General features: G+C 31.7%; 1 protein-coding gene across 6 annotated transcripts in view; it reads left to right on the top strand.

The window, feature by feature from the left end:
- Positions 1–12,112, top strand: part of LOC126879760 (zinc finger protein OZF-like) — a 50,147-nt gene extending 38,035 nt beyond the window's left edge. For 5 of the 6 annotated variants that reach the window (XM_050643030.1, XM_050643023.1, XM_050643019.1 and 2 more), the window contains one exon: positions 9,169–12,112. In XM_050643030.1, the coding sequence (XP_050498987.1) occupies positions 9,169–10,094 (926 nt within the window). In that variant the 3' untranslated portion in view covers positions 10,095–12,112. Of the gene's footprint in view, positions 1–4,176; positions 5,180–9,168 lie in introns of those variants that run through there. The other variant, XM_050643064.1, reaches the window with a different exon arrangement.
- The last annotated feature ends 4,551 nt before the right edge of the window (positions 12,113–16,663 follow it).

Genomic DNA, 16,663 nt, shown 5'->3' with positions numbered 1-16,663 from the left:
TGATAAATAATTACTGGTCCAAAAAATTTATTTGGAAATTCGAGATTTTGTTGGAAAACCCACATTTTCCGAGGAAAATTTTCGTCGGAGCAAATCGGAAAAAACGTACTTCTATGTAGAATTAAATTGGGGTGAATTTTTATTTGAGTGTTTTTGGTGTAAAGTTAAAATCTTCGGAGTTATAGAGCAATAATTGAAAAAAATAAGATTTGTCGGCGCCATTTTGTTTATAAAAAAAGTAGCACACTATCTGCGGACTTTGCATACCTATATTAATAATATATAGGATCTTATAATTCGATTCCAGCAATAAAATTGCTGGTAAATAACCTTTCTTTGTACTTTACTAAGAATACCAACGTATTATAACTATTTTTTTTTTCAAAATTTAAAGATTATACAAAAAAAAGAAAAATTTATATTTTGTCGATAAAATATTAAATAAGCATCTCATCTTTATAATCTTTATAAGTTTGATCATTGTATCATGATTATTTTGGTTATTATTGCGATCGTAAATTGTTAATTAACAATTGAATTGTTGCTAAAATATTCGTTTAATTTTCACCGGCTTCTGGAATTACAATCTATACCAAGAAAGCTTTGATGTCACTAAGTTATTTAATTATTGATTAATAATTACTTACCTAAAACTTTATTTGAAAATTAAAAATTTTGTTAGGAAAACCCGCATTTTCCGAGGAAAATTTTCGTCGGAGCAAATCGTGAAAAACATATCTCTATGCAGAATTTAATTGCGGTGAATTTTTATTTGGGTGTTTTTGTTGTAAAGTTAAAATCTTCGGAGTTATAGAGAAATAATTGAAAAAAATACGATTTGTCGGCGCCATTTTGTTTATAAAAAAAGTAGCACACTATCTGCGGACTTTGCATACCTATATTATTAATATATAGGATCTTATAATTCGAATCCAGCAATAAAATTGCTGGTAAATAACTTTTCAATGAATTTTGCTAATTAGCCCAGAGTATATGTATTTTATTATTTTCCCCAAAACTTACATACTAAAATATGTGAATTATTAAAATACCAAAAAAAATTTATTAAAATACACGCTACACGCGAAACCAGAGTTACGCGATTTTCAAATCTTGTCGATTTGTTATTTGAGCGCCAGCGCCACATAATCGTTTAGTTATTGACGGACGTGATAGAATTACCAGCCACACACTATTGCTCATCGGCTCATCCAATGTTATACATGTTTGGACTTTTCACACGGAATCAGCGATTTTATTTTGTATTAGGTATTTCTTATCTACAGTTTTGTCTAATGGAGTGGGTGGGTCTTTGTTACTTTTATAAAGGGATTTTTTGTTTTATATCGAAGACTTGAAAGAGTAATAATGTCATCCAAACGAAGTAAAACTGATCCGCCTGTATCAAATAAGAAAAGAAAATCTTTATCTTTGGAATGTAAACTTAACGTAATTAAAGATTTTGAATTAAATAATTTTGTGAATTATCAAAGAAGTTTGATCTATCGAAATCGACGGTCAGAACAATAATTATAAAGTGCAAGGAAAAAATTATCGATGCTGTAAAAAGTGCACAATCTTTGAATTCCACCATCGTACATAAACGCCATGGTATTATTGCCGATATGGAGACAATGTTAAAATTATGGTGTGATAATCAGGTGAATGTGAAAAATTGTCCTATTGACCAGAACACAGTGTGCTCCCAAGCTAAGCTAATTTTTGATAGATTGAAGGAGGATGCTGAAGAAATCGCTAAAGATGAAGTTTAAAGCTAGTAATGGTTGGTTCAGCCGATTCAAAAGTCGCTGTAATTGACATAGCATTGCAGAAAGCGAAGAAGAGGCAAGTGCTGATAAAGCAAATTGCATTTTTTTTAACTTCCGGTCCCAATTAAAATAATTTTTATACATACATACATATACGAAATTATACCTCGACTTACGCGATTATCGCTCAGTCCCACTATCGCGTAAGTTCGGGGTATTACTATACCAAAAAAATACCATCAAAAATTTTAATCAGAGACGATTCGCAGAATTTCCTGCTAAGGATTTGGTCAGACGGGCGTTTTTTTACGACCGCGATAATTTACGGCGTCCATTGGTTTGACGGTTTGACTGAAATGATTTCATCTAAAATTGGTGGAGGAGGTGGTCAAACCAATGGGCGCCGTAAATTATCGCAGCCGTAAAAAAACGCCCGTGTGGCCAAAGCCTTAAAATGAACAAAAAATATATTCTTGATATTCCATATTGTTATACTCTGGTCCCTACTGTGTTCAAGTACTGGCCTAGTTCCTAACGAAGCATCTCAAACACCATACAGAACTTCAGATCTTTCGCCGGTGTTCGAGTAGGAGAGACACGAAGGGACCTTGGACACGAAGTATATAAAGCGGAAATTTATTTTGTAAGCCAGTCTTATCATCATCAGTAGCATCGATAGGCATACTAAGGATAGACAAGGCTTTCTAAGAAACATAGTGTAACCCGCGGGAAGACGATTGGTGGTCTATCTGTCGCTTTTTACCGAGCGATACCGCGCATGTGACAGGCAAAGATGGCTAGACCACTCGAAGTGAATTTTGGCCAACGATGTCCTTGATATTAGCGTTACACCTCTATTCACAAGAGGCCCATACCTTAGTCCAGCGGTTCTCAATCTGTGGTACATGTACCACTGGTGGTACACTTCGCGTCATATAAAACTGGTGCAGTTTTTTTTTCCAATGTAAACCTGTGTTCAGACTGACAATATTATTGTTCGTGAATCACTTCGTTGTTGCTGTCACAGATAACGGAATTGCACTAAATCTAAATACAAAAATATAACGTTTAAATTTTATATTTCGAATTGTAATACATATATTTAAATTCCATACTTGTTCACTGTAAAATTTATTCATTTTGTATTAATTTCAAATTAAATTTTCAAATTAAATTACAATTTTTCCAGTGTGTTTTATTTATTCTACACAACTTAATGCAGTTTTGTCCTACAATTTACGAGAAACCAATCACAACTCTCGATTTTACATTAAACATAATAATTTAAAGTCATGTCAAGATTTATATCTATCATCATTTTTTAATTGAAATATTTTCATAAATTATAATAAAACACGAATCAATGTGTGGATACTTAATTGAGATGACGGAAAATTACCATTGTTTTAGTTTTTAGTATATTAAAAAATGCGGTCTGTCGCTCAGCCCCGTTTTTACCTAGTTTGATATAATATTTTCGTTGAACTGGCAACGTTGCCCTACAAATTAGAATGACACTTGTGACAAGATCAATTCACAACTTGAAAAACACGATTTTCGGTTATAAGAGTTGTATTAGTTTTTTTTGACGCGAAGTGTACATATCATTATTTGCGGTGGTACACAAAACACACAAAAACTTAAAATAGTAGTACATACATAGTAAGTCTTGATTATACAATCTAAAAATATAGAAATATAATAAAAGAAACTTTAGATGGTACATGACTCAAAAATATTGAGAACCGCTGCCTTAGTCTATTCTTATTATGTCTATGGTGGTATCACATCTCGTTATGGGCCAAATTCTTCTTCAGAACAATCCTCCTGGCAATTGAAAGTCAGTGTTTTATTATTAGTCCAGTAATTGAACGTGAAATATGGCGATACCGTGTAATTTTCAGTGTCACCAACGAATTGCATGAAAATTTGGTTTGAGGTTCCTCTTACTCTCCAGTTCAAAGTTGGACTTGTGCCGTTAGTTGCTTTTACTTGGGGCGTGAAAGTCATCCTTTGTCGTGGTGAAAAAACATCGGCATGGTGCAAAACATGTCGGCTTGTCGCCAACAAGCGAGATCTGGCGGCTGACCTTCCCGTATTTTGTATTTCTCGTTGTGTATTTTCGCTCAAGGCCAGCTATCTCTTGTGGGATTGTACGTTTAAAATAATTCCGGAAATGGATAAATTGACTAATTCTAAGCAAATTTTTTCTATAGAATTTTTTTAACTAAGTCAATACTTTTCGAGTAAAAATGTTTATTTTTTTCACAAAAAAAACACGGTTTCAGGCGGTTTTTCAGTCAAATTTAGTGTATCTCGGCCATAAGATACTGCGAGTGGTCAAACTTTTCTTTTCTATTGCATCAAATTTGGCTGAAATAAAAAGTATATTCTAGTTATTTTTTAGGTTTTCTTGGAGAAGAAAACATATCGAAAACTACGAAAACAATACTTGCATATTCATGTGATGAAGAACAACCTATGCGTCGACCTATTAAAGAAAACCCAATAAATTGTAAAATTTGTTTTAAGCAACTTGCCATTGGAAGTTCATTAAAGGGACACATGATAGTTCACACAGGAGAAGAGCCTTATACGTGTGAAATATGTTTTAAGCGGTTTTCTCTAAAAAATAATTTGAAATCACATTTTAAATTGCACACGGCAGAGCAGCGTTACAAGTGTGAAATATGTCTTAAGAAGTTTACTTGTAAAAGTATGTTGGATCGACATACGACAGTACACACTGGAGAAAAATCTTACAAGTGTGAAATTTGTTTTAAACAGTTCACAAAAACATGCAATTTGAATCAACATTTGAAGATACACACTGGAGAAAAACCATTCAAGTGCGAAATTTGTTTAAAGCAGTTTTCTCAAAAAGTTAGTTTAGATACACACACGAATGTTCACACTGGCAAAAAACCTTTTAAATGCGAAACTTGTTCAAAGCAGTTTACTAATTCTAGTGGTTTAAAAACACATTTGAGGGTGCACACTGGGGAAAAACCATACAAGTGCGAAATTTGTTTTAATCAGTTTTCTCAGAAAGCTCATTTGGAAAGACATTTAAGAATTCACACTGAATAAATGGTGAACTCATCTGCAATTGTGACATTTCTTTCAAATTACTTTCTCAACTGGTCATTCAAATCACTTCATGAATAAATAATAGGGATATAAACTTTAAAAAAGGATTTTTAATAAATTCATATGCCTACATACAACAGAAGTGTTTACTTCACTCCACGTTGTAATAGGGATTGACTTTATTCTTAAAAAGTGTATTTGTTCGTAATGAAAGAATATGATTCAGTTTTAGGCTCAATTTTTAGAATTCTGAAGCTTGTTGTGACAAGTAGTTATAACTCAGATAGGAATTGTATTGGAAAACAATAAATCCGTTAAAAGTAATAAAATATATTTCATTATTTTCCCCAAAACTTACATACCAAAATCTATGAATTATTTAAATATCTAAAAAATCAAGAATTTTGCATTAGTCCGACACGATTCAGGGAAATTCCTGCTTAAAATGAACAAAAAAATTCTGACGTATTCCATATTGTTATATTCTGGCCCCTACTGTGTTCTAGTACTGGCCTAGTTCCTAACAAAACATCTCAAACACCGTACAGAACTTTAGATCTTTCGCCGGTACTCGAGTAGCAGAGACACGAAGTATATAAAGCGGAAATTTATTTTGTAAGCCAGTTAGTAGCTGTAGCTGTACCACCTGTTAGTGGGTGTACACACGATAGTTCACACTGGAGAAAATCCTTACAAGTCTGAAATTTGTTTTAAGCAGTTCGATCAAGTCTATCATCATCAGTAGCATCGATAGGCATACTAAGAATAGACAAGGCTTTCTAAGGAACATAGTGTAACCCGCGGGCAGACGATTGGTGGTCTATCTGTCGCTTTTTACCGAGCGATACCGCGCATGTCACAGGCAAAGATGACTAGACCACTCAAAGTGAATTTTGGCCAATGATGTCCTTGATATTAGTGTTACACCTCTATTCACAGAGCGGCCCATATAGCCCGAGAGGTAGTGTCAAATTTAACCGCAGCATTTTAGCATGACTGTTTTCTTTTTATTTAGTTGTGGTTAGGTGTTCCAAAGCTTATTAACAAATGATGTGTCAGCTGGCCCAAAACCGGGGATTTTAGCTAAGAAAAGGTAAAATGTGAAACTTGATGAAAAAACACTACAACTTATATGTCAAATATTTATCTCCGTGACTTACGTGTATAATAGCCAGGAATACCTAGCTACTGGCTTTCACCCAGACGACTCGGGTTCAAATCCTGGCCCTGAAAATCTTTTTTGTTTAAAATTGACATTTTGATTTGAAAAATAATTATTTTTTGATAATACCACGTTTTTATTATTTATACGACACAATATAAAAAAGTCTGTATGTCTTTTATAGAATCGTAAACTGTGCATTTGATCATATACAGGGTGTTTCATTAATAATTGTCCATATAGTAACTGGAGAAAGCTTAGCACAAAATACGAAGATTTAACCTAAAACACTTAAATAAAATGTGGTTCCTTACTGAGTTACAGGACGTTTTATATACAAATTTAAAAATTATTTTTGCTCAGCATTTTTAAACTATTCGACGTATCCTTTTCATACTTGGCAAAGAGTGCGACTACTATACACTCTACTAAATTATGATAAACAAACGTTTCTAGCTACTACCAGAGCCGTACGACAGGGGATAGTGAATGGTTGACCCTTCTCAAATTCTACGCCACTGGAGGAATTACAATTTTAGGGCCATTTTAAAATTCTCCAATACTTTCTACGTAAGTAATGTATGTTTATTGGTAACGATGAAGTCATTAGTTTTCGAGATATTTGAAGTTAAATATGAAACGGCACAGTTATTTTGATTAATTTGTGATATGATTCATATGATTAAAATTTAAAAATTATTTGTACCCAGTACTTTAAAACTATTTGGCGTATCCTTGTCATAATTGGCAGAAAGTATAGGTACTGTACACCCTACTAAATTAAGATAAATAAACGTTTCTAGCTACTACCAGAGGCGTACGACAGGGGATAATGGCTGGTTGACCCTTCCCAAATTCTACGCCACTGACGAAATTGCTATTTTAGTGTAATTTTCTGATTTTTCAATACTTTTTATGTAAATTATATACTTTTCATTGGTAACAATAAAATGATTAGTTTTCGAGATATTTGAAATTAAAAATGAAGCGACACAATACATCAAAATAACCGTGTCGTTTCATTTTCAACTTCAAAGATCTCGAAAACTAATGACTTTATCGTTACGAATGAAGAGTATATTATTTTCATAGAAAGTATTGGAGAATCCAAAAATTGAACTAAAATATAAATTCCGCCAGTGGCGTAGAATTTGGAAAGGATCAACCATTCACTTTCCCTCGTCGTACGCCTCTGGTAATAGCCAGAAACGTTTGTTTAACCTAATTTAGTAGTCTGTGCAGTACCTATACTTCCTGCCAAGTATGAAAATGATACGTTGAATAGTTTTAAAATGCTGAGCAAAAATAATTTTTAACTTTTTAGATAAAACACCCTGTAACTCAGTAAGGAACCACATTTTATTTAAATGGTTTAGGTCTTTAGGTTAAATCTTCATATTTTGTGCTAATGATTCTCCAGTTACTATATGGACAATTATTAATGAAACACCCTGTATATTCAGCTGACGCTTTTTTCTTGCAATCTAAAATTCATAAATTAATGATTTATACTTTTTAAACTTTGCCAAACTACATAGTTCAAGAATATTTTTTTCTTATTAACTAGCTTACTGCAAACTTCGTACAGCCTTAGAACTAAAAAAATAATGTTTAAAAGTTAAATACCTAAAAATTACCAGAGAGCCAAAAAAATACTCAAAAATATTGCGTATACTTTTTTTCTAAAATAAACAATATTGTTTTTGTGGTGTCTGCGTAAATAATGATTACTTAGATTGGTCGTATTAAGTCAGAAATTTTCCCGGGTTCATGTACAACAACTTTGCTTGAGGTTATCATATGATTAAATACCTACATAGTTTACGATTCGATAAGGGGCATACAGACAAACATTCATTTTTATATTATAGAGAACAAGGAAATATTTAGATTAATAAGGGGTTGGTGATAGAAAAGTGAAAAATTAGGGTCCAAAAAAATAAACGGGGGGGAGGGGCAACCGCCTTTTTCACTTGGGGTCGTACTAAATTAAGGAAGCTAGGGGATTATGAACAACAACTTTGTTTATTAAGGAGGTCAATCATAATAATATAATAATATGATCAAATGCATAGTTTACGATTCTATAAAAGACATACAGACTTTTTTATATTGTGTCGTATAAATAATAAAAACGTGGTACATGTTATCAAAAAATAATTATATTTCAAATCAAAATGTCAATTTTAAAAACAAAAACGATTCTCAAGGCCAGGATTTGAACCCGAGTCGTCTGGGTGAAAGCCAGTAGCTAGGTATTCTTGGCTATTATACACTTTAAGTCACGAAGATAAATATTTGACATATAAGTTGTAGCGTTTTTCCATCAAGTTTCACATTTTACCTTTTCTTGGCTAAAATCCCCGGTTTTGGGCCAGCTGACACATAATTTGTTAATAAGCATAGGAACACCTAACTAAATAAAAAGAAAACAGCCATGCTAAAATGCTCCGGTTAAATTTGACACTACCTCCCGGGCTAATACCTTACTTAGTCTATTCTTATTATGTCTATGGTGGCATCACATCTCGTTATGGGTCAAATTCTTCTTCAGATCAATCCTCCTGGCAATTGAAAGTCTGTTTTATAATTAGTCCAGTAAATGAACGTAAAATATGGTGATACCGTGTAATTTTCAGTGCCACTACCAAATTACATGAAAATTTGGTTTGAGGTTCCTCCTACCCCCCAGTTCAAAGTTGGACTTGTGCCGTTGGTTGCTTTCACTTGGGGCGTGAAAGTCATCCTTTGTCGTGGTGAAAAAACATCGGCATGGTGCAAAACATGTCTGCTTGTCGCCAACAAGCGTGACCTGGCGGCTGGCCTTCCCGTATTGTCTATTTCTCGTGGTGGATTTTCGCTCAAGATCACCCGCTAGCTATCGTTTGTCGGATTGTACGTTTAAAATAATTCCGGAAATGGATAAATTGACTAATTCTAAGCAACTTTTGTTCTATAGAATTTTTTTTTAACTAAGTCAATACTTTTCGAGTAAAAATATCTATTTTTCCACAAAAAAAAACACGATTTCAGGCGGTTTTTCAGTCAAACCTAGTGTACCTCGCCCATAAGATACTGCGAGTTGTCAAACTTTTCTATTGCATCAGATTTTTCTGAAATAAAAAGTATATTCTAGTTATTTTTTAGGTTTTCTTGGAGAGGAAAACATATCGAAAACTACGAAAACAATACTTGCACATCCATGTGATAAAAAACAACCTACGCATCGACCTATTAAAGAAAACCCAATAAATTGTAAAATGTGTTTTAAGCAACTTGCCAATAGAAGTTCATTAAAGGGAAACATGATAAGAGAAGCTCCTTATACGTGTGAAAGTTGTTTTAAGCGGTTTTCTCTAAAAAATAATTTGAAATCACATTTCAAATTGCACACGGCAGAGCAGCGTTACAAGTGTGAAATATGTCTTAAGAAGTTTACTTATAAAAGTATGTTGGATCGACATACGACAGTACATACTGGAGAAAAACCTTACAAGTGTGAAATTTGTTGTAAACAGTTTACAAAAGCAAGCAATTTGAATCAACATTTGAAGATACACACTGGAGAAAAACCATTCAAGTGCGAAATTTGTTTAAAGCAGTTTGCTCAAAAAGTTAGTTTAGATATACACACGAACGTTCACACTGGCAAAAAACCTTTTAAATGCGAAACTTGTTCAAAGCAGTTTACTAATTCGAGTGGTTTAAAAACACATTTGAGGGTACACAGTGGGGAAAAACCTTATAAGTGCGAAATTTGTTTTAAGCAGTTTAGTGATTCGAGTAGTTTAAAAAAACATTTGAGATTGCACACTGGGGAAAAACCTTACAAGTGCGACATTTGTTTTAAGCCGTTTACTCTTTCGAGCAATTTAAAAGAACATATGAGATTGCACACTGGGGAAAAACCATTTAAGTGCAAAATTTGTTTAAAGCAGTTTACTAATTCGAGTGGATTAAAAACACATTTGAGATTGCACACTGGAGAAAAACCTTACAAGTGTAAAATTTGTTTTAAGCAGTTCACAATTAAATCATCTTTGAATCGACATACGAAAGTTCACACTGGCTGAAAATGTTAAAAGTGCGAAATATATTTCAAATCGTTTGTTAAATCAAATTATTTAAAATTACATGAGATTTCACACTGAAGAAAGACTTTATACAAGAAGTGTGACATTTGTTTTAAGCACTTTAAAGACATTTGGATGATCATAAAAAAGTTCACACTAGCGGGAAACCTTATAAGTGTGAAGTTTGTTAAAGCTAATATGGAAAGACGTTTAAGAACTCATACTGAATAAATGCTGAACTCATCTGCAATTGTGACATTTGTTTCAAATTATTTTCTCAACTGGTCATACAAATCACTTCCAGAATAAGTAATGGGGATTGAATTTATTCTTAAAAATTGTATTTGTTCGTAACGAAAGAATATGATTCAGTTTAAGGCTCAATTTTTAGAATTCTCAAGCTTGTTGCGAAAAGTAGTTATAACTCAGATAGGAATTGTATTGGAAAACAATAAATCCGTTAAAAGTAATAAAATATATAAGTATAAACATATGAGATTGCATACTGAGGAATAACCTTACAAGTGTGAAATTTGTTTCAAGCAGTTTACTGTTTCGAGTAGTTTAAAAAAACATTTGAGATTGCACAATGGGAAAAAACCTTATAAGTGCGAAATTTGTTTTAAGTAGTTCACAATTAAATCATCTTTGAATCGACATACGAAAGTTCACACTGGCGAAAAATGTTAAAAATGCGAAATATATTACAAATCGTTTGTTAAATCAAATTATTAAAAATTGCATGAGATTTCACACTGAGGGAAGACTTTACAAGAAGTGTGAAATTTGTTGTAAGCACTTTAAAGACATTTGGATGATCATAAAAAAGTTCGCACTAGCGGGAAACCTTAGTGTGAAGTTTGTTAAAGCTAATTTGGAAAGACATTCAAGAACTCGTACTGAATAAATGCTGAACTCGTATCCAATTGTGAAATTTATTTCTAATAGTTGCTTTAATTTGAATTTAGAATCGTCTTTAGGGGCCAAACAGAAAACAAAAACAATTTTTTTATTTTTAATACATGTTTTAAATTATGTTCTGTTGTGATTTATAACATTTTTTTCGAAATTAAAATTTTATGCAAGTTCCCTATTAAATCATCTTTGGATCGATATACGAAAGTTCACACTGGCGAAAAATGTTAAAAGTGCGAAATATGTTTCAAATAGTTTGTTAAATCAAATTATTTCTCTCACGGTTTCAGAAAATTGCGCACAACTTTTTTTCTGGGAAATTATACGCGGTGTAGTTCCTTAATTCTAGTCTCCTAACTATATCCTTCCTCGACAATATAATTGACCGCTCAGATAGTGACTCAGTTCGCTTCATGTGAGATATTCTCTCATCGCGCGACCACCGGCGCCACCAACTGTGTATAAAAATAAATTTATTTTGGCACTTAAAACCGTAAAACTTAAAAATATCCTTTTATATTGTAACAAAAGGCGCCGTGGATGTGGTCGATGAAATGAAAACCCTATATTCTGTTTCACGGATTAGTTGTAGATGGCCACTATTACCACATATTTTTCAATATTAAATATATATTTGCGGCATCAACAGTCACATTGTATATAAAGATAATAATAATAAAACAGAAGAATGTCGTGTCTTTTTAAAGGGATTGACTTTATCGTTGATGAAACGTCATCTTATAAATCGTCCGACAATTCCAAACTTAACTTTAAGCCTTCGGAATTCTATTGCAAGAATTGCCAAAATAACATTACCGAACTCATCATAACCTGAACCATCGGATATTCAGTTTTGTTCATTTTGCCCTCGCCGCAAAAATAGAAAAGTAAAAAAACATTGTAATTCTTGTCATCAACCAATTTTTCCAGAGCATTCTTGTTATACTTGTGTAAAGGGCGATGCCGTAAATTATGAAGATACGGAGATTAATTAATATTGGTTTAATTCCGATCATTTTTTTTTGTATCTTATCATATTATTATGTGTAGATAATATGTTATTTTATTATGTTCTTAGTTAATAAAAAAAAGTTTACAATCTGTTTTAAAATTTTTATTTTGTAAAAAAAGGCAAAAGTTGGATATGTGAGAGAAAATCTCACGCGCGACCACTCGCGTACTAACCTACCTAGCGAACAATGCTGGGTTAAAATTGCATGCGATTGCACACTGGGGAAAAACTTAGAATAAGTGTGAAATTTGTTTTAAGCGCTTCCCTTATAAAAGCCATTTGGATGATCATAAAACAGTTCACACTAGCGGAAAACCTTAGTGTGACGTTTGTTTTAAGCAGTTTTCTCAGAAAGCTCACTTGGAAAGGCATTTAAGAACTCATACTAATAAATAAATGCTGTACTCGTATGCAATTGTGAAATTTATTTCAAATTATTTTCTCAAATGGTCAAGCAAATCACTTCCTGAATAAGTACCGAGTACCAGGGATGGACTTCATTCTTAAACGTTGTGTTGGTTCTTAATGAAAGAATAAGAATTACTTTAAATTTTCAGAATTCTGAAGCTTGTTGCGAAAAGTAAGTATAGTAACTCAGATAATAATTGTATTTTAAAACAATAAATCCGTTAAAAGTAATAAAACATATTTCATTATTTTCCCCAAAAATTGTATCTACATAGGTACCAAAATGTATGAATTATTAAAATATCTAAAAAAAAAGACTGTGCTTATACTTTGTACGTACGTAAGAAGTTATACTTTTATTATGACTGACTTTTTTTTATTAATGGCTTTGACATATAGTCAATTAGCCAGACTATTTGTTTTTTTTTATATGGTATTACAATAACAATTTTAAGTTAATATCTAAGCCTACTTATTATCTAAATTTACAGGGTGTTATAATATATTAATGGATACATTTTTCAATTTTGTGTGATATTTTTACAATTTTTAATTTTATTATCTAAGCCTATTTAAAATTTAAATTTACAGAACGTTACATATTCGTAAAGACATTTTAACGTCTGCTTATTTTTTGGAAAAAGAATTTCGTTTAAATTTACAGGTAAAGGACAATTTAGATCAATTAACTTTTCATACATCACTTTAATATTTTGTCTGTACTGTCCACACTCCAATATGAGGTGCAATGTAGACCTCCCATTCCACCACAGGCGCAATATGGGTTATCACTGATACATATGCTGTGTTTGTATGACTAACTTCAACAAAATAAATATATTTTAAACATGAAGAGAAGTATCCATGCATAGTTCACAAAAAACGTGGTCTAGAGGTAATAAAGTACTCAAATTCCAAGAAGGTACCACAAAATTTTTTATTAAAATGTTAAGTATTAAAATTATACTCGTTTCGGATCAACATAAGCCATCATCAGAAAATACAGAAATAACCACCAACAAAGAACTAACCCAACAGGAAGGAGGAAGAATCAATTGGCTCAAAATACAAATTGTACATGCATTGTTGACCAACCGTTGGTCGTTACCTCTCACACCTGAGCACTAGATGTGCTCGAGCAAAGATGAAGTATATACATCCACATGGTTTTCAAATAATCTTATTACATTAACTTAAATGTCACCTACTTTATAATGTTCAATCTACTAAATAGGTACTAATAATCTAATTTAGAGGTTTTTGCAGCTAATGAAGTGGCTAGTTCCAAATACTTGTACACCGGACGTTCACACTGATGATGGTCAGTTTAGACCGAAAACGTTTTGTGTTTTGAAATTTTAAACTAAGTACCTTGTGGATAAATTTTAAGGAATGTTTAATAAATTCATATATACCTACCTGCATAAAACAGAAGTGTTTATTTCATTCTGCGTTGTCTTTATCAAAAGTGTACAGCCAACTACTGTAGTTAACAGGGTTTACCCTTTTTAAAGTTCAAATTTAGTGTCTTTACTATTATGCAAATGACACTACCGTAATCTTTTTCCATGGTAGGCGCAAATATATCGTCTAATTAAAAATGTAATCTTCATTAGGTACACCAAATTGTGACTAAATCCCATATAAATATAATATTATATCTACCTAAAATATTAGGCTGTATCGCTTTATAAATAATTAGAATTCTCTATCATTTTACATTTATTTTGCTCAAAATGTTTATTACTTGTGAATAAAATAGTTTTACTTCTTTAGGCAAGAGGGTGAATATTTATTTTTCTGAGCGTATGCGCACACCGACAGTATGGTATTAGTCGCTACATCTTTTAAGTTATGTAGAGCAAATAAGGTGTGCGTGAAAAAATATATTATTAGTGTTTTTCAACGAAAACTTTTCGTTTATAAATTTGCAAAAGTCTGTGTGTTATTGCGTCGCCGCTCCTGCAATACTTAGAGCAGATGTATCGATGGATTCTTATGTAGTTTTGTCTTCTGAATCCAAATCTGAAAACGGCATTTCGATATCTCTAACCGTCTTCGAGATAATCGACCTCAAAATCTCAAATGTGACGTCCCAATCCGGTTATCTCATACCAGGCACTAAACGTCAGCTGAAATCTTTGATTAGGAAGTAGGCTACTTTTTTAATCTGAATTTGTTAAGCAAAGCAAATGTTATTATTTATATTTGAGTTTGACACTTCGTGAATGTCAAACTAAATTTTAAATTATTTAGCTATTAATAACATTTTAATGACATTTTATAGTGAATTTAATTATTATATAAAATAATATGTGTAATAAATGTATAAAAATACAATTTAAGTATATTTTGAAAGCAATAATACATATTATACTATATTAATAATGAATCAGTAGAAACGATTATATTTAAATTTGGTAAATTATCTAAACTCCACTCGACCAGCGACCAGCGCACACAACTCAAAACACAAGTACGCAAATACGGTTGCGTGAAGTGTGGCGCAAAGCCGTGGAATTTACAAGACTCGCTCGGTCTGTAGATCCAAGTAAAGTTCATAAGTAAAAAGTATCTTTATCATGTATGTATTATTTATTTTACAATATTGGAAAATTGTTATTTAAAATGTGGTTTGGAATAAAAAAGTATGTTCTGATATATGAAATTACATCCTTCTAATGGAAAAAAATATTTGACGAATTTTCTCAAATTATGGATACCTAACATCATTTTCATTTATAACTCTTGTATTTTTAATTTGACGAAGAAAAGTTATTCTTCATAAAAATCTCTTCTTGGTCTAAGATTTATGATACAACCATCATGAATCAAATTTTATTAATTTTATACGAGGTATGTAAAAAAATATGAATTTCGAGTAAAGTATCTTTATAGTTCACAACATTTAAATTAGAATGATGTACTTGCACATTAAAACATACTTTTTAATTCTAAACACTTTTTCGTAATAGCAATTTTCTATATTATGAATTTAAATAGGTATATCCCACATAACAATTTCATGTTCTTAGTAGATTCATAGAACATACTTTTCAGAAAAAGTATATACTTAGAATATGCGTAATTACCATTGCGAATGTGCAGAGCATATACTGAGTATATACTACATTACAGTACTTAAACGTTCTATGTATATACTTAGAATGTACTACCGCACTTCTTTTCAGTATATACCAAGAACATACTTTTTAGAAGATTCTAAGGAGGTGCTATAAACCTTCTATTTATATACTTAGAATGTACTATCGCACATATTTTTAGTATATGGGAAGAATATTCCAAGGAAGTGCTATATACCTTCTAGTTACATACTTAGAATGTACTAGGGCACATATTTTTAGTATATGGGAAGAATATTCCAAGGAAGTGCTATATACCTTCTATGTATATACTTAGAATGTACTATCGCACATATTTTTAGTATATGGGAAGAATATTCCAAGGATGTGCTATATTTCTCAGAAGTATGTTTTCAACATCACCCAATCTCATCCTAGGTTCTACTAATATATTATATTTACATATTCTAATTGCATATGAGAATGTATAGTTATTGCATTCTACAATATTACGTAAAAAGTAAGTATAAAATGTATAAACTTTAGTTAATTATATAGGTACCTATGTATAATAAATATTATATGGGTAAGTAGCCTATATATAAAATATAAGTAATATATTTAGTTATTATGTGCACATCAAAATAAAAATGCTGCTTATATAATTATATAATAGCCAAATATATAATATAATATGTATGTAAATTACTAAAATTTATAGGTATCTATATACATTATACATACTTTTACTTACTAGGTATTTAGGAAATATTGAAGTACCAATATGAATTTATTATTTTCAAGCTGCTTTTTATGTTCTTAAAATGTTTTAGTCCTTGTAGCTAGAAATACAGTCGCTTCTTCCTCACAGCGTAGACATAAATGCCTTAACTGTACTGGAAACTATTTTCATATTTTGCCTTTTTGTTACCTACCCCCTTCCCTTGTGCAGGTATAAAATATGCAATGCAAGGGTCAGAATAACAATGAATGGCCGTTTCCGGATTCCCGAAAATTATAGGTAAAAATATTTTTATGGTATAAACTCAAATCAAAATGGTGTATTCATTTTCAATTGAAAACGAAACGAGAATTTCTCATTTTTCTTCAATAGAATTAAGTTTTAAACTTTTTTACCATACAATTAAAAC

The sequence above is a fragment of the Diabrotica virgifera genome, chromosome 1, assembly GCF_917563875.1.
Source record: "Diabrotica virgifera virgifera chromosome 1, PGI_DIABVI_V3a".
NCBI classification, from domain to species: domain Eukaryota; kingdom Metazoa; phylum Arthropoda; class Insecta; order Coleoptera; family Chrysomelidae; genus Diabrotica; species Diabrotica virgifera.
This window is presented reverse-complemented; position numbering and strand designations above follow the sequence as displayed.